We start from the raw sequence: 24,453 nt of genomic DNA on the forward strand, positions 1-24,453 counted from the left end.
AATGTTTCAGGCACTCTTTAGAACCAAAATTGGTTGCTAGCAAATATTACAGAAGTACGTCATAGAAAATATTCACAGCATGACGTTAAGACCAGTACATAGACATATAATACAAATGGACTCACTGCTACAATACATTCGCGATCCCCCAGTGCGACAGAAAACTGACGTAAAGCAGTCTCTGCATCTCTTTCTAATTGGACAGGTTTATCGCTCACGTAACCTTCTCATTGGTCCATTAGGTCAAGTTGTCAATAAACCTGACAAATTAGAAAAAATAGAGTTTTTGTTTTAATGTATCCAGTCACTGTTGACTTGATTTTTTTCTGGATCATACTGCGAGTGTTATAATTTTTCTAGTTGTTATTTTTCGTATATATTCAGTCATTTGACCAATATCCCTACGTAATAATTCAACCTGTCATTAATAACTTCTTAATTAATTCTCTATTTCTTGCAATATGTATCAGAGATTGTATGTCGTTGATCCCTGTCCATTGCCTTATGTTTCGGAGCCAGGACATTTTCTTGCGTCCCATTCCTCTCTTGCCTTCAATTTTACCCTCGATTATAAGTTGGAGGAACTGGTATTTTTCATTTCGCATGATGTGACCTAGATACGCCGTTTTCCTTTTCTTGATGGTTTCGAAAAGTTGGCGTTCTTGGTTTATTCTTTTCTTCTTCTTCAAGTGCCATCTTCGTTCCGAAGGTTGGCGATCATCAGGGCTATACGTATTTTCGAAACTGCTGACCGAAACAATTCGTTGCTGCTACAGCTATACCATTCCCGTAGATTCTTTAGCCAGGAGTTTCGTCTTCTTCCTATGGACCTTTTTCCTGCTATTTTCCCTTGCATAATTATTCGAAGCAGTTCATATCTTTCGCCTATTGTAATGTGTCCCAAGTATTGCAGTTTTCGTTTTTTGATCGTAAATATGACTTCCTTTTCTTTATTCATTCTTCTCAAGACCTCGACATTTGTGACTCTCTCGGTCCATGATATTCTCAGGATTCTGCGATACATCCACAGTTCAAATGCCTCTAATTTTTTGGTATCAATCTTTTTCAACGTCCATGACTCCATTCCGTAGAACAGCACAGAAATTACGTAACATCTCATCAGGCGAAGTTTCATTTCAAGGCTCAAATCTCTTCCGCAGAACACTCTCTTCATTTTAGTGAATATGGATCTGGCTTTTTCTATTCTTATTTTGATTTCTGCTGAGCTATCGTTGTCTTCATTTATAAAAGTGCCTAAATATTTGTATTTGCTAACTCTATCGATAATTTCATTGTGTAAATATAAATTTTGGACATTTTGTGTTGATTTCGATATTACCATAAATTTAGTTTTCTTTATGTTCAAAGATAGTCCATATTCTTCGCTGCAGTCTGCTATCTTATTCACCAATGTCTATAGCTCTTCAAGTGTTTCTGCGATCAGAACGGTGTCGTCGGCAAATCTCAGATTGTTTAATCTAACACCATTTATTTTAATACCTACGGATTGCTCAGAGAGTGTTCTGTTCATTACGTCTTCGGAATAGAGATTAAACAGGGTTGGTGACAGTATACACCCTTGTCTCACACCTCGCTTTATTTCGATTTCTTCAGTGGTATTATTCTCTACTCTCACTACTGCTTTCTGATTGTAGTACATATTTGCTATTAGTCGGATTTATTCTTTTAAGGACATCTATATTTGTGATTTTCGCTGTCCATGGTATTTTTTAGTTATCCAATGATAACTGCAAGATATATGAATTGAAATTATCTTTAACTCAAAATGATCATTTTAATGCATCAAAAAAAAATTCATTTTCCGTCGCTATTATTGAGGTCAAGCGAAAACATTTGGATATTTTTTAAATATCTAAATGCTAAAGGTCGATTCAGCCTAAACAAAATGAGCATTTAGGGTAAAATACGTTTATTTCAACAATAGGTTATTGCATAGGAACACTGTCCCTATTACTATACTACACGAGCAGTGTAAAGGGAGAATATTATTATCCAGATTTAGCGATACGACTCACACTTCCTCTAAGGGGAAAATTCACTCATCCCAGATCCTTACGGTATCAAAACTGGTGGGACTCTTTCCGTGTTATCGAGCCCTAGGTGACTTGGTATGCTGGAGTATCTCCAAAAAATGTTCGTCCACATCTGGACGTCGCGAGGAGTACAGCTTTCTGCATGGCCTTATAAAGATGTTCATTTAGACCCAACTGTTTTAGGTTTTAGGAGATTTTTTGGGAATAACACCAGTAGTAGATATAATAATAGGTACTGTCTGGGTACTTTTCATTCTCCATTGTCTCCTGATTTGTAATTCCAGATCTCTATAGTTGGCGATCTTTTCGTTGTATTTGCCACGCAAATTATTCGTGTTAGATATCGCCACATCAATAAGTAAGTTTATTAACTAGTATGAGATCCGGTCTATTATGTGCCACTGGTTGATCTGTGAGCACAGTGCGGTCCCAGTATAGCTTGTAGTTATCATTTTCAAGTATTCTGTCAGGAACGTATTGATAGTAAGGAAGATGGTCGGTTTGGAGAAGTTCCAGTTTGTCAGCAAGTTCTTGGTGGATAATCTTTCCTACCTAAGTTCTTAAATTAGCAATCTGTTTATCGAGTTGCTCACCTATGTCCATAAGTCTTCTTCCTCCTTGATATCTCGATAATGTTGTTCTCTATACTGCACTGCGTGGATGATGTTTTTGCGCCTTTGTGAGAAGTGTTCTTAGTTTTCTCTGGAGACTTTCTACATTCGTTTTTGACCACTTGATAATACCAAACTAGTAGCAGAGCGGGACAGGCGTAGGTATTTAATGCCTTAAACAAATTTTTGCTATTAAGATATGACCTATTTAGCTGTCTTACTCTTTGCACAAACTCAGAAGTTAGTTTGGTTTTCATTAGTTTGTAGTCAATTTGCCATTGCCTCGATGTTTTGGCCATCTTGCATATCGAAACCTCCGGGCTGAACCTTTCCTCATACGGCACTTGTCTAGTCCAAAGTGCATACTAATATCATTTTTGAGAAAGTTTCTACAGTTTTTAGCATCTGATCTAGGTGGTTTCGAGTGGAAGCCATTAATTTCAAATCATCCATATACAACAGATGATTAACTTCGCCACAACAGTGTTGTTATTTTTGATGCTAAAACCTGAGTCAGTGGAGTTCAGCAACTGAGATAGTGGGTTCATCGCTAAACAGAACCAAAGTGGACTCAACGAGACTCCAGTGAATTCTAGTCTTCCACTCCGTCATTATATGTTTTAAAAAGGTCAAAATATTATTATCGACTTTATATATTTTCAATATATCTATTCACGCGGCACTAAATCAAAGGCCGTCTAGTAGTCAATGAAGGCAGTAAAAAGGTTCATTTTTTTGTATGCCTGGTTAGAAATGACTGAGTCGATATTAAGTTGTTGTTTGCAACCCATGGAACCCTTAGCGCATAATTTTGGTTGAGGCTCTATGATATTGTTTAGAGCACAAATTTGTACAAAGTTGGAAGACAAGTAATTGGGCGGTATTTGGCTGTATCTTGGGTGTTATTTGGATCCTTTGGTATTTGGTAAGTGGTTCCCTGTGTAAGAAATGAGGGTATTTCCTGTGGATTAGAGATAACATGATTAATTAACATTGGCAAGCACTCATGAACACTCCAAAACTTTTTTAGCCAGAAGTTTTGAACTCCGTCTGGTCCAGGAGATTTCCAGTTATGATGCTCTTTGATAATGTCCGAGACTTCTTTAGTGGTGAAAGGTTCATAGGGAATATTACTGTAGGATTGACAGTTGTATGTCGTTTCTTCAATCCATCCAGCATTGTTGTTATAAGTAGCTGGCGTCGAAGGTTGGTTTCCCCAAAACTCATGAATTTCTTCTAGGCTTGGGTAGGATTTATTTTCATTTTCTACAGTGGAATTAAGTTTCCTATAGAAAGCCTTCTCTGCTTGCTTAAAATGTATATTATCACATTTCCGGTTGTTACTAACTTTGTATCTCCTCAGGCGGCCTAAGTAAACAGATAGTTTTTGTTTTAATGTGTCCAGGCACTGTTGAGGTATGTTGTTTTCTGGATCATGGTGAGTGTCTTGGAGTGTTAACCAATATTTCTTCAGTTCTCTTGATGATTTTTCTACTTCTTACTCCTCTTATGTATTCTGTTATTTGTCCAATGTCCCTACGCAATAAATCAATCTTCCTCAGCAGTCGTTTTTCCCAGGGTGCTATTCTGTTACCAGTCCTTCCAATGTTGGTACCCCGTCGTGTTCTGATCTTAATCCCATAACATTAGCAATTGCTGTTGCTGCACGGTAAATCAGCATATGCAAATATTCCAATCTGTGGGCTTCTGTGATATGATTGGGTAGGACTTCAGTATTCACAATTTTTAACAGCGCTCCTAGTTTCTTAGAAGAGTTTATTTTTGGTAGCGGTGGTCTGCTAAGAGAGTTTGTTCCACTAAACTCTTGTACGGCGCGTGCCATTTCGTTTATTAGACTATCGTGCAGGTTAAAGTTAAGTTTCTTATATGGTTAAGTAAGGTTCTTGTTGGGTTCTTGTATGGATCAGGTTAAGTTTCGTTATGGTTCTTGTATGGGTCAGGTTAAGTTTCTTGTATGCGAATTATTAGGGATTTTATTAGTGACTTGGTCTACAACTTGTTCTTGGTTATTGATCTCCCGTTCGATTTTGTTTCTGATGATGTCGTGTCTAGTCTCTAGGATAAGATTGTTTCTTAAAATTACCCGGTATTGGTCTGCTACTCTTTGTTCAGATATTTGGATTTCTGGGTACTCACTGCAAAATTCAGCATACAGTTGTTGTCGATAACCGATTGTTTCTTGGCCGAGGTTTGTCACCTTATAATAAAATTGCAAAATATTTTCGTTTATGGAGACAGTCCATTTTATGTTCCAGCGCAGCACCTTCAGCGAGTGGAGCTCTTGTTATTGTTTGGCTCATTTGTGGCTCTTTTTGTTGTTGGGCTGTAGCTGATTGTATAACAGGGGCCCGCCTCCTCAACACCGTGCCCCCGACGTCCCGCGTGCTCTCACGTCCAGCGCCGGCTCCAGACGTGCCCTGGCGATCCCCAGGCAGCGACCCTAAACATAAATTTATTAAACTTAAAAGTCATTAAACTCCATTTTCATGGCTGTGCATTTTATACCTACTGCCAGGTGTCAGTTTTTGTTAGATGATAGAAGAACTGACAAAAAACTCCCACATGGAGTTATTATTATTATTATCCAGATTTAGCCATACGGCTCACACTCTCTCTAAGGGGAAAATTCACTCATCCCAGATACCTACGGTATCAAAAGGATTGAGCTCTGGTGGGACTCTTTCCGTGTTATCGAGCCCTAGGTGACTTGGTTTGCTGGAGTATCTCCCAAAAATTTTCGTACATATCTGGACGTCGCGAGGAGTACAGCTTTCTGCATGGCCTTATAAATATGTTCATTTAGACCCAGCTGTTTGATGTTCGCTAGGAGGTTTTTGGGAATAACACCAGTAGTAGATAGAATAATAGGTACTTTCTGGGTACTTTCCATTCTCCATTGTGGTACAATGAGCTTGTAGTTGTCATTTTCAAGCATTCTGTGAGGTACATATTGATAATAAGGAAGATAGTCGGTTTAGAGAAGTCCCAGTTTGTCAACTAGCCCTCAGTCTCGGGAAACATCTTTCCTGATGTCAACCAATAGTTCGACGCTGTATTGTCGACATATTCTTGGCATCTCATTGAGATGTCGCCCAATTATTATTATTATTATTTAAATACTAGTTGGAAGAGTTTTCCGTTTTCGACTATTATTCTCAGAATGTTTTATTTTAATGACAGTTTTCGCTCCTCTTTTTATATCTGTTATGCGGAATGCAGATGTGTTGGTTGTATTTTTTCCAATTATAAAATTTGTGTTTGCTAATCCCTGCTAAAATTTGAAGTTATTGCTTATGATATATGTATATAAAAATTACTTAAATTTCCTTGTATTTTCGTCGATATTATTTTTTAATAATGTGTTTATAGGATAGTATATATTGAGGCATAATAAATATTTTTTCCATTATCGTTGGTTTACTTAATGTCCAAAATTACAAAATCGATAAATTTTCTCTTAAACAGGACAAATGGTTTTTCGATACAATCATTATAGTTAAACAAAAAATAATGAAACTTACCCATGAAAGCTGCAGGAATTGATGTTAGAAAGAGTTTTTGACTTCTGACGGGAACGCCCCCATGTTCCGTATCCTGCATTTCTCTAACCAACCCCTCCATCTATAACAAAAAAACACATTTATTGTAATAAACTTAGAAGATTAAAATACTAGATCGGTTGTGATTTAGACACTACTGGAACAGCTGAATAGCCCGACTATAACCTAGTAACTATCCAGAGCATGATATTATAAAGGCTTGCTATGTAATTTTATAGTCATTTTTATTTGTCACAACCGACTGTAATAACATTTCTTAACAAACTTTTCGACTAACAGTACTACAAGTACCACATGTTAAAGAATTAAATAATACTCTGTGGGTCCTAAACAATGTTATAGACTCAATGAGAAGAAGAGTTACATTATGTAGTAGTTGACAATGGACATAATATACAGCATCTTTTTTGATTTTATTTATTATTGTTAATTATAAATTTAGTTAATTTTTTTTGATTTTTGAATAAAGTTTTGTGTTATAGGTTTTGGCTGATTTTTTATGTTTTACAATGTTAATCAAAATTAATTTATAAACAAATGATACAAAGTCAGATTAAAACAAGATATACGTAATTTTTGCTAGCTTTGATGAAAATAATTGTGAATGGCTCGTTATGTGTTAGAATCATAATTTTTGCAATAGCACATGGTTGACTAGATACAAGTTTAAATATTTTCAATTATTTTTTTAATTCTATTAGTCAGATACCCTTTCCCCTTTATTCCTACCCATAAGTAATTCTCAGATTATCATCAAGTAGTATAATAGTGTCCTAACAGCAGTAATGTTTTAATAACATGCAATTGATTCAGTTTCACATAACTTTTTTGCTTAACCTTCATCGGACGGGCCTCAAAATATTACACAAAAGACGTGCCGGGGTCTGAACGGACTCCATTCTTAAATGGGTGAACTATTCTTATACGAAAAAAAAAACTGTACCAGTTACACGTAATTTTTATAGTATTGAACATTTATTAGAATAAAGCATACAAATTACTACAAAATACATTTTACTGCTGACGCTAACAGACTAAATAATAACTACATACTATTTGTATAATGTACACAAACTATCTCTGTTTTTGCGTGTTTTAGACATACAAACTTGTTACATTCTACTCATATTTTACTAGTTTTTCTGTTTTTGCCTCTATAACACACATGGTACCCCTTGTATTTTTTGTTTGATCTCCTCTGGGCTTAGTAATCTTCAAAAGTTCTGGGAATACATCTGCCATATGATGCTTTTTATTCTCTTCGATGTGCTTATTTTTATAACGTCTGAAAACGTATTCCTTTATAAGTACCTTGCCCAGTGTCAAAATATACATTTTACGCTTACTCATATTCTGCTTTTTCCAATCAGGATGTTTTAGTAGCTACAATTTATAGGAATTATTAGCTGGATCATCAATAAGATAAAAGAATATAGCCATCGGCCAACGGTTTGTTTTTCTTTGTACCGTATATTCTTTAGCTAACTTATCGCTTGTATCGACGGCTCCTTTCGTTTTGTTGTAATGTCGAATAATTTCAGGTTTATAGGACTGTTCTTTGCCAGCCACTTTGTCGTCAACATGCTCACTTCAAAGTAAGATGACTGCAGTTCTTGGTTTTGGAACATAAGAGACTAACGTTTGATGTTTTCTAAAAGCAAACATACTTGAATAATCTGTTTTATATGATGCTGGTAGAAACTCTTAGATATAGTTATATTCTTCTCCCATAACTTGTCCGCAAGTTGTAAACTCATAAAAAATTGTCAGTTATTATTCCATACCCTCCTTCCAAATGGTCTATTAAGTCTAGGACAACTCTTTGGCCATGAGCTTTTTCCACCTTGTGACCTTGTTTTCCTAAAAATTAATAGATTTAAAAATTTGCTTGTTTTCTTATTGTCAATTCAAAAACTTACCCAAATAAATTTGCATATATAAAATAAAAGAAGTAGTGCAGTCTACCGAGTAGTCCATAAGTAGTCCCCGACATCGGACTCCCAGGGTGCAGAGACCCTATTTGGAAGCCGAGACCAGACTGAGGCCGAGAGCAAGAAAATGTCCCATATTTATAAGTATATTAGTATTTTTATGGCATTTTCAGATAACTGTTGGTTCATTTTGCTCTATGCTTTGATCAATAATAGGGTCATTTTCTTATTTTACCTCTATTACATTGACTTCATCTTCTAAATCATTTGCTGTATCCTCAATGATATCAAGCTCTGGATCATCACTTTCAAGTAAACGTAAAAGTTCATCTTGCTTTCGGCTAGATATAAATGAAACGTAACTCATGTTCAGAATTTTATGCACTATTCATAAATACGACAAGAAACGAACTGCCACTGGAACTCAATATATTTATATTATTTCGTTAAATTTTATTGGAGTTCGGGGAATTCCCCATTTAAACATGTAAAACTCTTACACAAAACGATAGTACACTCATACCCGTTACTAATCCGTAAAATCTATGGGATTCCCACATTATTACAACTTTATTAGAATTAATTTTATATGACATAAAAGGCTGGCCGGGGTATTAGGAGACCCCAGCCTATGAAAATGAAGTTTAAATTTTATCTAACGGTTAAATGTTTTTGTAGGCATAATTTTTTATGAATACAATATATAAACTACAGCTAGATGGAAAACTGCCGATTAAAAATTAGGATCTATAAACTAACAGCCAAAAATTGAAGGGTTTGGTGTAAAAACCGGTCAAAGACTATTTTTATCGAAATTGAGTTTATGGCATTTCTTCCCTTCAAAAATACCTCCGCACAGTTTGGAGAAAAAACCCGTACACGTATTGTATTAAAAACTCAATGTAGAATAAAGTGGATGGTTATTGCACCAAAAATGTTAATAGCATAGTCCTTAGGATCAATGGTATTCAGAGCAATAACCGGCCATATGATTCACATGACCGGTTTTTGCGCCCAAGGCTGAGGAAGTTTTAACCTCACATTTTCCTCGTTTTGAGTGCAGTGTGTATATTGTTTCGCGAAAAAAGCGAGTTTTCTGGTGAAAGTGATCCATACCATGATTCCGATAATAGTGATGCTGACCCACATTATGTAGTGGAAGAAGAAAGTGGCAACAAAAGAAGCAAAAAGTATGATTTAAACAACGATAGCAAAAAAGGTATTTTAAGATAAGAGGAACAAAGTTAGTAGTTCAGGTTTAAATCAGGGATGTATTCCAAAGCATGTAACTGCAAACGAATCAAATGATAAGTCAAGCAGCACAACTGATTAAGGTAAGTTATTTAGTTTAGCTTTATATCTATGCACCACATTTATATATGTTTTATTGTAGATTACACTGCAGAAAGGTGCTTTGAAGAAAATACTAAGAAACGCAAGTGAACTCCCCAAGCCAGGAAAAGAAATATTAGAAAATTTCAAATAAATTCTGGAAAATAATACACAACTAGTAGTGGTAAAACTATTGCAGTAAAGAAACAAGGATCCAGGTGTGAGTATCCTAGCCGGTGGTTTGAAAAATTGATGGAAATGGAAAAAGATGCAATATTTACAACATTTTATGCAATGGGAGATAAGAACATTTAAGATAGTTATTTAGGGTCGCTCATTGATGTAAGAAAAGTATCTAAAAGGAGAAAAACCAGCGTACTTGAAACGAAGAAGTATTCTTATCGCTATAGTGTTAAAATGGGTACAAAATCTGTAAAAGTGTGTCGCTCAGCATTTTGTAACTTATGTGGTTCACAAATCAAATAGTATTGAAAATTTTACAGTCAAAAGCTTCTGGTGTGGTGCTTGAAAAGGAAAAAGGATTCCCGTGGTAAACACCATAATCGACCAAACAAAAATCAGGAAAATATTGTGAAACAGATTGAGGAGCACATAAATAGTTTTAGATAGAGATAGAATAGAGAGTTTTTTTTTAGCATAGACTTTTAGTCATTCAGCCAGACTCAACATGTTAGAAATGGTTGTCTGAGTTTATATTAAAATAAATATACAAAACAATAAACATGTAAACAGGGTCACTCTCTTCTCACCTAGGGACCCATCAAGGTTTTTCTTAAAGACATACAACACTAGGGCACGGTAAGAAAGGAATTTAACAATTAGGATAAAAACAAAGGTTACGTTATTAACTAGTGCATAATTATTTACATGGTTATTTTACTATCTTTTAAAAACATAACTAAGGAATCATACACTGTTTTCGAGTCTAGTGATAATAAGTACTGAAGGTTCCAAGGTGCTAATAAATTGTGTTTATGTAAATTATTTATTAATCTGGATGAAATTATAGTATCTCTGGGGCAACTGAAAAATATATGATCTAGGTTTGCTTCTTCTGTACAAAATTCACATTGATCATTATCTAAAACCTTAAGTTTAAATAAATATTTGGGGTAACAAGCATGTCCAAATCTCAGTCTAATAATCGTGGTAACATATTTTCTAGGTACATTAAAAAACTTATACCAAGGAGTTTTAGGAATATCTGTTTGAAGAGAAGTGTATCTATTTGGATAACAACGGATTATTCCTTCCATATATTATCCCACCTTTGGTATAATCTTAATTTTAAGGAAGCCAGAAAGTCGCAAGCCGTGATTTTATACGAAGTTTTTCTACCAGACAAAATACTTTCTCTTGCTAATTGGTCTACATGTTCATTATTTTCCAAACCTATATGTGCTTTAATCCAAACAAAGAGTACATTTTTGCCCCTTGTTACTAACTTTTGTTTGATATCCTTAATTTTGTAAATATAAGGGTAACTGTACATATTTGGCAATCCCAGTTTCCCAATAGAGGTCAAAACTGATAAAGAATCTGATAATATCACTATATGGTCCGAGTTACTTTATATTGCATAAAGTAACGCCTCATATATTGCAAGAGCTTCTGCTGTAAAAATAGAGGTCTGGGAGTTTAACTCAAATGTGCGTTCTATTCGGTCCAACGGGATAAAAAAAGCGCATCCGTTTGATGATTTGGAAGCATCGGAACTTGATTTAAAAAAAATATGATCCCGAGAAATATTGTCTGTTAAAAAGGCACGAAAAAATAAAACCTACAGTTACGTATGATTACTATTATAGGTATTTCATATATCATTTTAATTTGTCATTTGGTTATCCGCCGTCGGACACTTGTGCTACTTGTGATCTGTTGAAAAAACAACTTTATGCTGCTTCTACGGATGAACTTAATCACCAACTGAACGTTCAAAAAGAAGTTCATCCCCGGAAAGCCCAAGCGTTCTACGATTATTTATAAGAAAAAACTGAAATGGCACAAATCTACGAAACTGTGGACACTGTTTGTTTTGATTATCAGGAAAATTTGCCATTTCCTGTTTTGACTACGGGGGAAATATTTTATGCTAGGCATATCTGGATTTACAATCAGCTTTTTTACTCTTCTTCTAATAATAAATCAGTCACTAATTTGTTTGACGAAACAATTGCGAAGAAAGGCTCCATAGAGTCTGTATCGTTTTTGTGGCATTTGATACAGAAGTATATTAAAAGTTCTGTTACTGTTCTGTATATATTTACTGACAACTGTGGGGGACAGAACAAAAATGCTCTTATGATTCATTTCCTTTTAACTTTAGCCAAGAACGAAAGATTTTCAAAAATAGTACACCATAGTACACCAATAGTACCCGAGCCAGCTCACAACTTCTTACCGTGTGACCGAGATTTTGTTCTTACAAACTTTGCTTTACGGTTTTGAGGCATGGACTCTTAAACAGAGGAATGTTAAAAATCTTGAAAGCTTTGAGATATGGTGCTACCGCCGTATACTAAAAATAAGTTGGGTGGATAAAATTACAAATGAAGAGGTAATACGCAGAATAAATAAGGATCCAGAAGTTATACTGAATATAAAAAAGAGAAAACTATAATACTTAGGACACCTGATGAGAGGACAAAAGTACACATTTCTACAAAGTATAATGCAAGGAAAAATCCAAGGACGCAGAAATCCAGGCCGTAGAAGAGTGGTTTGGCTTTACCACTAACGAATTATTCAAAACAGCAGTAAATAAAATTAGAATCGCCCTAGTGATATCCAATCTTCGATAGGAGAGGCATCAGAGGCATTTCAAAACATATCTCGAACCTTTTTTTTAAATCCGTTGTGATTAAAAAGTGCCCTTTTTCTTCTTAGTAACGTGCCCTATCAAGTCCCCTTGACGTTGGCGATTAACATGGCGAAACTGTCTCTGTCTTGAGCTATTCTAAAGAGTTGCTCAGCTTTCCTCATTCTTGTCCACTAACTGATATTCTTCAACCAAGAGGCCTGTTTTCTACCAATTCCTCTGCGTCCTTCGATTTTACCCATCATAATAAGTTGAAGAATATTATATCGGTTTCCCCTTACTACATGTCCAAAATAGGCCATCTTTCTACATTTGATGTTATCAAGCAGCTCGCGAGCAGCATTTGCTCTCTTAAGGACTGCCACATTTGTCAGCATAGCCGTCCACGGAATTTTTAGTATACGTCTGTGCAGCCACATTTCAAAGGCCTCAAGACGATTAATGGTGGATATTTTTAATGTCCATGCTTCGACACCGTATAAGAGGACTGACCAAATGTAGCATTTAACCATGCGCTTTCGAAGTTGAAGTTGCAAGTTATCATTACAGAAGAATGACTTCATTTTTAAAAATGTCGTGCGGGCTATCTCGATTCTACGTTTTATCTCTTAATCCAGATCTAGTTGTTCAGTAATATGGCAACCAAGATAATTAAAACTGGACACTCTTTGAATTATATGACCATCAACATATTATAATCGTGCATCTTGATGTGCTAAACGGCTAAACACCATGTGTTTTGTTTTTGAACAGTTTATGTTTAGGCCAAACTCTCTTCCCACTGTATCAATGGCATTTAAAAGGCATTGTAATCCATTCATGTCATCACTTAAAATAACTGTATCGTCTGCATATCTCATTGTATTTATCAGAATTCCATTAACTTTCACGCCCCATTCCAAATTATGCAGCGCTTCTTTAAATATTCTATCTGAATATAAATTAAATAACAGTGGGGATAGTATACAACCCTGTCTGACACCTCTTTGTATTTTACATATTTCTGTTGATTTTCCGTTTATGCGAGCTGTCGCTGTTTGACGCCAGTATAACTTTTCTATGAATCGTATGTCTTGACTATCAACTCCTTTATCTTTTAATATTGTAATTAATTTGTGATGCTGTACTCGATCAAAGGCCTTTTCATTGTCAGTAAATACAGCAAAGACGTCTTTCCTTTGATCTCGACATTTCTTCAGTAATACATTTAGTGCAAAGAGGGCGTCCCGAGTTCCCAGTCCATTTCTGAAGCCAAATTGTGTTTCATCCTGGTCTTCTTCACATTTATCTCTGATTCTACTGTGGATGATGCGTAGAAATATTTTCAAAGTGTGGCTCATAAGGCTTATTATTCTATAATCGCTACAGTTTTTCGGACGTTGTTTTTTTGGTAGTGTTATGAATTCGGACTTTAACGAATCTTCAGGGATATCACCAGTCAAATAAATATCATTGAAAATCTTGACCAGTATTCCAATGTTTCCTCATTTATAAGCTTTAACATCTCTGTCGGTATGTTATCAGGGCCAACGGCTATCTTGTTCTTTGCTAACTTTATAGCATGCATTATTTCTGGTTTTAGTATTTCTGGTCCTTCACCTTCAACTAAAGTCTCCAGTTCTTCGGGTCTATCATCATTATACAGTTCACTTATATTACATTATACTAATTACACCAGGTTGTTCGAATTTCGTGTTCGTCTATTATCATTTTTCCCGACGAATCGGTTATAGTATGTGGAGTTTTCTTATGATAAAGTGCCCTTTTACTTTATCGAAATACAGATTATTTATATATGATTCTGCATCCTCTAAGAATATTTCGGTAACTAAATCACATAATCCTTTCTCTTTAACGTCATAATATGCTTTAAATACAAGTTCAGGAACGATAATTGACCTAAACGGAGCTTCTCTGCCTTATAAGGAAAAGATACCGCTGAAATTAGAAAAATGCGATAGCATCATGCCTTTAATGAAAAAATATGTTCCCCCTTTTTGCCAAACATTTTATGATACAATCAAACGGGCAGATGCTGATTGCCAAAAAAATGACGATTCTGATCACAGTGTTTTAGAATGTCGTCTTATTTTATTTTTCATTTTCTGCATTATTACAGTTATAGTATAGTAGAATTTATTATTGTATTACGTACATTGTTATTAGGTTAGTTCTGTTATATCCAATAAAAAAATTTTTTTGCAAAAACACAGCATTTTTACTATTTTTTTAGACAATTATTTTGGTAGCAATAACCGGCTATGTGCAACATTTAACATTAACTTTTAACAAAAAAATCAAAGCGAACATATACATAAATTGTTAGAACAGATTAGTTATTGGTTATATTACAAATGTAAAATAAAAAAATTCACATAATTTCAGCTATGACTAAATGACATGCTTTTCTCATTTTTCTCAAAACCATGCAATTGGCACGTGGACGGTTATTGCACCAAGCCCTTCAATTGTGATCTGGGATCAAAATAGTCCCCGGTCAGTCCGATGAAGGTTAACTTGCGTTATCCATCTAGTTAATCAAATTTAGCTAAATTATTTTATTAATTGATTTCTTAGCGATGCTCTATGTTTTTAATTAAAATTAACATAATCAAATATACTCTAAAAATCTTCCATGTTAAAATTTAATGCAAACTTTGTTATTTTTACGTTAATACTTGTACCTCATGAACTGACTAACAAGTAGTAACTGGTATCGGTGCTTCAGTTTTCATTTTAATAGGATAAAGGTGTAGTATAATTTATATATTCAACAAAGAAAACAAAATAATATTGTACGTGCAAAATTAAAACTTTTAATTAAAGTATAACAAAGAAGATTATGTCTAAAAAAGGGGATGAACTTCTAAAATACTGTTCCATAGCTGCTCGCTTGCAATTTTGCTGGTAAAAAATCTCTTTATTATGTATATTACTTATTTATAAAACTCTGCAGGTCACATAAGCATAGGGCTAAATTAGTATTAGAATAGTCGTTTTACAAAAAGGGAAAAATCAAAGAACCGGCTTTAATTAGCTAAATGGGACCAATTGTGTTACAAACTCCTCGTCAGAATGGAGTAGGATGTGGTTATTTATATTGAAAGAGGAGGTCAATGTAAGGAAAATACCATTATTAGTAAGTCAGTAACATATCAAGGATACATAATTTATGTGTTTAACCTTTAACTATGGGCTACGGTGTATTCAGTACACCAGTCGCACTATATTGGCCGCTATGTCTGATAAGTCATGCTTGCGCACGCACCCCTCTACCTAACCTATCTCTGATGTGTCAGCTGGAAGCTAAGACCGGTTGTAAATTGATTACTGCAAAGATAGACTGACGGTTGGAAAAATTCATAAGAAGTTTTACCAGTGGTGTATGTAGTACACCAAGTACCAAGTTATGTAATTGCTTTTTCAACTCCTGAACATTGCCAAAATCATCAACCAGATCCTATACAATGCTGGAAACATTCACAATCCTCAAAAATATAGAAAATATTTTCTCAAAGAATCATTGGCATTTACAAGACTTCATCTTTCAGAGAGAGCTGAAATACAGAGTTTACCTGTAGATTTAAAAATATTCTTAAAGAAATACAAAACCGTACAAGACGACCACGATGAAAAACCACCAGCAAAAAAAAAAAAACGGGGAACTGCCATTGTTGTGAAAGGAAAAAAAATAGAGTTAGAATATATTGTTGCAAATGTAATAGAATGATTTGTAAAGAGTATTCTGTTACAACTTTTGCAAATTGTAATTTAGTAGACACAAACGAGGAAGAAAACGAAAGTGAATAGGAAACCTATTCTCAAATATGTCTCTTGTGAATGGATGTTTACTCCTTAGTTTTTAGTTTTATATATTAGTTTTTAATGATAAGCTAATATACAAGAATCTTAAGGTTATTTGTAGAGAATAAGAAGTGCTTGAATTTTTGTTATTGCATTTGTTGCTAATCTTTATATTTTTGTTATGTACAATTTTTTACGTCAACACAATTTTTTAAATATGTACCTACAGTTATTTTGTACAATTTATGTATTGAAAATACTTAGTTGTGGCTTTTATTTGCCTTTTTAGTCGTTGGTGTACAGAATACACCGCGCACGTAGTTATGACTAATGGACAAGCGCCCGTAGTTAAAGGTTAAATGACATACATATAAAATCAGAGTTTAGTGTTTATTGATAGTAAACTAAACATTAGACCAAATACTTACCATGTCGGGAGAGCATTATGAGGTTTTTTTCCTGATTTTTTCCTAAACATTTACTATTAAATCACTAAAAAAAGAATGTTACTTTTTTCATTGCATGTGGTCGTCTTTTTAAAGACAAATCACATGCTATGATTTTTCTGATGGATATTCTCAAGTTAAAGTTTATTTTATGTAATCTAATGAACTTCTTACAATAAAGTCGTTCCAGAAAAGCAAATTAGCAATATTGACAATATCATTTAAAAGCCGTCTATGTTAAAATGTATATTATACGTCTGAATTGTCAATATGAATGAGTTTGAATCAGTCAATATGAATTTGTTTAATTTATTACTGTTTTATACTATGAAAACGATTTCCGAAGTGGAAATTGAAACTTCAAAAATATTCTTATTTTAAACTTAAGTTGTGGCTTATTCCCAATAAACATAGTAGTCATTTTGCATATAAAACAATAAAATATTACGGTTTTTCAGATTATTAAGAAATTTAAGGGATAGTGTTGCCCAACGTATAGCGTCTCCTATCCAAATGTCGATCTTACCTGCCCGTGCAGTGATCTTGATTCTGATCATCCGGTGCATCCTGTTCGATAACATACGAGGCCTTGACGTTTGAGTGATTGCCAGTATAAGCACTGACCAACGGCTTCGGGCGGATGAGTTGTTTAGTGGCAGGGCACTCTTTTGTCATGGGGTTGAGAAATCGGCCTTTAATTCGAATTAAGCAACAAAAGTTCAACGGCATACGAATGCAGAAGGCAAAGGGAAACCACTTCATTAAAGACTCATAGAGTACCCTCAGGAAAATCACCATGGAATTGACACATAAATTGCAAAACGCTATTAGTTATGGAGAGCGGTGACCAAGATTCGGCAGGAGAGGGGATACATATTTATACCACGAGGCCTCTTAGATTGTAAATATACGAAAACCTCGTGAAGAAATCCCAAAAAGAAAAAATCTAGTTTGAGAGTATGCACATACTGAATGTCAGAAGTCTATTTGCGACTGAAAAACTTGATAATGCAATTCAAGGAACGAAAAGTATGAAAATAGATCTGCTGGGAATCAGTGAATAATTGAGATGGCCAGATGGTCAGGGACATGTAAAAATAACGGTAGTGTAATATATTACGTATTCCGGTAACAGCACAGAAGACCCGCATCACAAAAATGGTTTAGGTATATTAGTAACATCAGAAATGAGTAAATAAGTGACCAACTTCGCATCAGTCTCAAATAGAATAATATTACTCTAAATAAATACTTAACCATTCAAAACCAATATACTTCAAATATGTACCACAACTGCAGATAAGAAATATCACGATGAAGTCGAAAAGCTTTTTGATCAAATCCAAGACGAAGAAATCTTACAGAAAGCTTAATGAATTTTATCTTTTACACGTGGACATTTCCGGTTTTTATCCTTTGCAGTATTATTTTAAATAGGCATATTTATCAGACGGTCCAAGTTATTATCTACCAGTCTACTGTAAATAGTAGATACATAAAATATCTGTTAGATAGCGTCACTATCTCAATTTATTATAAACTGTGACATTCCCTGTTTTTTCTTTCGCCCTTCAATTACTGGTCCATACTTTTTAATGAAAATTTAAGAGGAGCACTATATCTGGATTTGCTGTAAAATACATTAATAATCTGATCTGATCCAGCTTTTTCCTGATATTTAAATACTAACTCTTAGAGTGCAGATTAGAGCGATTTTTTAAACCGAACTTATCCACAATGGTGGATAGGAAGAATAGGACCAGTAAAATGGCCCCTTGACCACCTGATTTGAACCAATTAGATTTATAAACCCAATAGACCTGATTATATCCGTCAACTACAAGACTGAATTAGACAAGAAATATAGAACATAATACCCGCTATGCTACAGAATGTTAAAGACGAAAGTAATGGCCGGTTGTCTCTCGATTAATAGAGAACAATTTGAATATTTACTCTAAATTTTCGTTTGTTTATTTTTGGTAATATATCACAGTATTTGCATAATTGTAAAGTAGTAGTTGTACTGCATAATTTAAGGAACTTAATTGAGTAATAAGGAAACAGATAAAAGAGGACATTTCAGCAAAACTAACCTAATGTCAAACAAAGATGACAAACCTATGATAAACATCCAAGGGACAGATATAGAACACGTAGATGAATATACATATCTGGGTCAAAATGTCAAGGTAACCAAAGAAAATCAGACCACCGAAATAAGTAGACGTGTAAAAATGGGATGAGCAGCATTCGAAAGATTGTCATATGTACTTAAAAATAAAAATATACCTCAAAGACTGCGAACCAAAGTGTTTAATTCCTATATCCTACCTGTACTTACATAAGGAGCTCAAACCTGGACATTCACTAAAATAAACATGGAGAAGATCATAAAAACTCAGAGAGCTATGAAACGATAGATGCTGGGCATCTCACTTAAAGACCATAAAACCAATAAAGACATTCGTAATAGAATAAAAGTAAAAGATGCTGTCGAACAGGCAGCTAAACTAAAATGGAAATGAGCTGGACATAACGAACGTCTTAAGGATGGCTGATGGAATAAAGAAATCGGGAATTGGCGGCCATATGAAGCCAAAAGACCACGAGGAAGACGGCAAATGCACTGGAGCGACGATATTAAAAGAACTGCAGGACCAATGTGGAAAAGTCCCACAAACAACACAGATGAATGGCGAGAATTAGGAGAGGCCTATATTCGGCAATCCGAATAGAGAGAAGGGCTTAAAAAACAAGTAGTTGTATAACAATATGTAATTTCATTGAATGTGTTTATTACGTTTATCCTTCGTTTATTATTTACTTGGAATTTTTGCATCATTTTTGTCACCTTATACCGTAATTTGAAGCAACGTGTTATATATTTTTGGAATCAGTTCAGCGAGGGAAATCTATAAATTTAAACAGAAATGGAGGTTCCATTAAAAAAAAAAATGATAACGTCATCGTACGAAGGTGGTTCACCCTGTATATTAGAATATAATTTAAAAAAATAGTAAATTAAAATCAAAAATCGACCTGTTTCGGAAATTCCTAATAATTTTGTTTATTTAGCTAATAATGAATTTATGCATTTCTTTATGGACGAACGTGCAAATTTTTGCATTTTTGTGACCCTGTACTAATTTGAAACAACGTGTTATACATTTTTGGAATCAGTTTACCAAGAAAAATCTATAAATTAAAAAAAATGGAGGTTCCATTTAAAAAAAAAAAAAAAAAAATATATATATATATATATATATATATATATATATATATATATATATATATATATATATATATATATATATATCACCCTGTATATTAGAATATAATTTTAAAAAATAGTAAATTAAAATTAAGAATCGATATGTTTTGGGAATTTCTAAAAATGTTTATTTAGCTAATAATGAAGGTTTTGGTTTCCAGGGCAACAGCTAACAATAACCTCGGAGGAAGCTACAGCTACCTGGGAAAGGAATGCCGAACGTTAAAACGATTAAAACAAAAGGAAATAGTGAAGTGAATTACAAATTTATAAAAAAAAAATCTCCAAGAAAGAGTATTTTTTTATTCTTAAAAGTTTGCGATATTTTAATGGTTATTCTGCATTTCGGAGCAGTGATGAAAATTGGTACAGTCGTACTTGAGATATAAATGAATGAACTAACAGTGATTTACGATATTTGTTTGAGTTTATAGATTTCTAATTAACTTTGATGTAGAATCATTAAGAAAGCAGGAATTCAATATTTAATGATTTATCATCCTGTATATAAGAACCTATTTTTAGATTAGAATATATCTGACTTAATTTGCCTTATTCTAGCCTTTCCAGTCAAATGCAAAAAATCTACATGACTCTATAATCACATTTGCTGTACTTTCAAGAAGAGGTAACGCGCATGAAAAATACACATTTTAGCTGTCAAAACCTACGCTTTCTTTTAATATTACACGTTGAAACATAATTATTACATTGAGATAATATAATTTTAATGATTAAACGGAAAACTCCAAAATAAACATTTAAAGATTCAAACGTGTAACGAGAAGGCGGAATCATCAAAAAATCGTTGTGTGGGCACAGAGGATATCTTCAAATATAAATTTTGTTATAACGAATAAAGAGCCTTTTTAAATTGGACGTAGGCGAGTTTGCAGAAATAATAGGGTCAATTGGATACAGTTGTAATGGGGGTTGGGTAGTGATATCACAAATTATTCACGTATCCTGATAGCTCGTCTCTTTTGAAATACGCAAATCGCGTATGCAGTTACGAGGTTGTTGGCCAATATCATTTTTATTGGCTTATATAGCAGGTTAATTAGTAGCTTTTGGAATTACTATGCAAAAAAAACCATTTCGGTCAAATGATTTGCATAGTTTTATTGTTGTTAGATACTGTTTTAAAATCATACCAATTACTAAATTTTGTTCTAGTAATTTGTATCGGCATATATTTATTTATGCATCATGTATTTAAATTTTGGGAGATAATCGAGTAGGTAAGCATCTCAAACAGCCCCTCTTATTCAAATGTCAATCTCAGCTTCACGTAGTTGTCCCTGTAAGAATACAAACTCATCATCAGCGGTTAAACTTTAAAAACTATGATTAAGAAAATTAAATCAACGTATCGTTGAAAGTAACGGAAATCTACAACGATGATAATTAATTTTTATGTCTCAACTACAATCATGCTATTAACCATAGTTTCACAATAACATGAAAACCTATGTTAGGGACAATTGGCTCTTAATCCCGGGCAGGTGTCAAATTGAACTAGAATAGCGACATAGAATGCAGCATTTGCTATTCGCTATGTGCAAGTACTTGGAGGGGATACGAGAAAGGATTGTGCGCGTGCAGCGGTGAAATCTTGCAACTTTGTTAGCATATTTCATGAGTAGTTATCGAAGAAAATGGGATTTCGCAAATGCTGTGTTGTAAATTGTAAAAATGCAACCAAAAATAGTAAATTCAGATTCTATTGGTTTCGAACTTCTAAGCACAAATTAATGTAACGAGAAAAATGGATTTATATCATAATAAAGCACAAGTAAGTAAAATTAAATTAAAGTTTACTTTATGTGTAATTTTCAATAATAATCATATTGGTTCAATTTTGTTCAATTTAGTCTAAAATGAACATTAGTTAAAGTGTAATTTAGGTTGTCATTATGAAATTCTTGCGTTAATGTCGCTCCAATTTATTGATATGATATGTAATTAATAATTGTATTTTAGAGTTTGGTTGAAAAGGTATTATATGATTTATTTTCTGGAATCCACTTTTTATTATTGCATCCATATTAAGAGCGTAGACGCAAAATTTCGGACCAATGCTTTTTAAATGAATTCATTTTTTTTTCGAATTCTGAGTAAACTAATAAGTATTTTTGAAAAATTTAAACGCAGAATGAAAGAATACATTATTACTAAGGGCCGAAAGTCCCTGAAAACTTCTATAATGTTTATTTTAATACGTTACAGGGGTGAAAAAGAAGAGAAAATTTAGTGTGATTTTTAATTTCAAATATCCTATTCAAAAAAACTTTTTGTTTATTGTAAGGGACTTTCGGCCCTTGGTAATAATGTAATCTTTTATTCTGCGTTTAAATTTTTCAAAAATATTTGTTAGTTTTCTCAGGATTCGAAAAAAATAAATGCATTTAAAAAGCATTGGCCCGAAATTTTGCGCCTACGCTCTTAACCTATATAACCTTTTAATAACCTTATAACCTCAATTTTAAATGTCAAATAATAAAATCTAAACGTAAAAAATATACTTATGAATTTTTACAGTTAAAAATCAATTCAAAATTTGATATAAGTTAATTATTGATAATATATATTACAATAATTATTGTATTAAATAAACAAGTTTAAGTTACTTTATTTACAGCTAGTATAAGACTAAAATCTTAATAATGCTAACACCTTCGGTGATTTATGCCACTAGATGTCGCTCCTCGATACTTGCACATAGCGAATAGGCAAGCTAGCAAGAACATCGACATCTTTGAATATTAGCAAAACGGGATGGTCTGATAACGGAGTTATCAGTACAATAGATTCAATTCTAGTATTCTGGAACTGATGTACAGATCCTCGTTGAGAGATCCTCAACGTAGACATGAAGTAGGTATTCCCTTAAAAAACACATTAACACGAAATACCTGAAAAACCTAGTGCCTATTTGACGAATTTAACAGAAAATATCTCCTTTTTTAGAGCCAAAAATATTGATTTTGAAAGCACAGTTTTAGGTTTATTTTTTTTTTAATTTTTAGTAGGAACTTAAAACAGAAAAAAAATAGTACCGCCATCTGAAATGGGGGTAATTGTACTTTTTTTTGTGAGATTTCTAAAAATTTAATTAAAATAATAGTGATATTATCCTGTAAAAATGTTAAAACTTTAAATCACTATGGAACCTTTAAAAAAATCAAAAATAAAGACCTTTTTTATACTTTTAAAATAATGCTTTTGTTTTTCTCTTTATTTGCAATCTGCAGGGTGAGTTTTAAGTATGGAACGCTTGAATGATCTCGGAAATAGATTTTATTGTGTAAGAAAGAATCTTGTGAATAAAACCAAAGGAAAAAATAGTGCCACCACCCGAAACCAGGGTAATTATGTTTTTTGCGAAATTTGAAAAATTAAATGAGCTAGATAAGAGTGATTTTAGAGTGTTAAAATGTAGCGACTTACAACGGCTCCTACAAACCTTTTTTAAAATAAAAAATTAGAGTTTTTTTATAATTTAAAAATAATACTTTTATTTTTCATTCTCAGTATACAGAGTGAGTTTTAATTCTTTTAGTAATGTTATTTTTTGCGATAAGGCCACTTTTTTAATCAATGGAAACGTAAATCGGTATAATTGTAGATACTGGTCACATACAATTTCCGTTCGATGCATAAATAACACACACAGTATTAAGAATAACTTGATGTATGAGCTGAAATAATACGTGACAAAATAATTGATCCTTTTTGTATTGACAGAAACTTAAATGGTCCGGCGTATTTAGATTTATTGGAAATTAGTAATATACCAAGCAAAAGAATCATGGCTACAAGATCAATACATAGAAATAGAATCCCTAGAACAGAAGCATGGCACTTTTAACCTACATAAAAAGATCAAAAACTTAACGGTAGGAAAAGGATCACGAAGTCATAACTTAATAATAGACGAGCATAACAATCTGCTCTACGAAAATAAGATAATACTTGAGAGATGGGGACATGGAAGAATTATTCAAGGAAGAGTAAGAAAAAGAAGTCAGTGTTTCTTGATGTTCAGGACCAGAAATAACGCTCAGTGAAGTAACATATGCAATAAAAAGACTAAAAACCAACAAAGCACCTGGAACTGATAACATACAAGCTGAAATATTAAAACTATTTGAAAACAACCAACTCAAACTCCTAACGAGTCTACTGAACAAAATCTATTAAACTGCAGAATTTCCTACAGATTTGCTAGTTTCCACCTTTATCCCTCTCCCCAAAAAGGCAAATGCCACCAGATGCTCTGATTACAGAATTATAAGCTTAATGAACCGTGCACTTAAAATCCTTATTTCTGTTATTCACTCTCGCATTACAGAAAACGAAGAAAACATTAGCAGTGTTCAGTTTGGGTTTAGAAGCGGACTGGGAACGCGAGAGGTCCTATTTTCCATAGAAGTATTGATAGAAAGAGCTCGAGACGTAAATTGCGAAGTCTACGCATTTTTTATAGACTTTGAAAAAGCATTTGACAAGGTGCAACATCAAAATTTATTTCAAATACTGAAAGAATCTAGTATTGATGACAAATATTTACGCCTAATT

At 33.6% G+C, this 24,453-nt stretch overlaps 1 protein-coding gene across 3 annotated transcripts in view; it reads right to left on the reverse strand.

The window, feature by feature from the left end:
* The window catches only part of LOC140437361 (regulator of G-protein signaling 11), a 367,203-nt gene that overhangs the window by 213,921 nt on the left and 128,829 nt on the right, over positions 1 to 24,453 (reverse strand). For all 3 annotated transcript variants that reach the window (XM_072526845.1, XM_072526846.1, XM_072526844.1), the window contains exon 3: positions 6,208 to 6,307. In XM_072526845.1, coding sequence (XP_072382946.1) covers positions 6,208 to 6,307 — 100 coding nt within the window. The remainder of the gene's footprint in view (positions 1 to 6,207; positions 6,308 to 24,453) is intronic.

Source organism: Diabrotica undecimpunctata, chromosome 3, assembly GCF_040954645.1.
Source record: "Diabrotica undecimpunctata isolate CICGRU chromosome 3, icDiaUnde3, whole genome shotgun sequence".
NCBI lineage: Eukaryota > Metazoa > Arthropoda > Insecta > Coleoptera > Chrysomelidae > Diabrotica > Diabrotica undecimpunctata.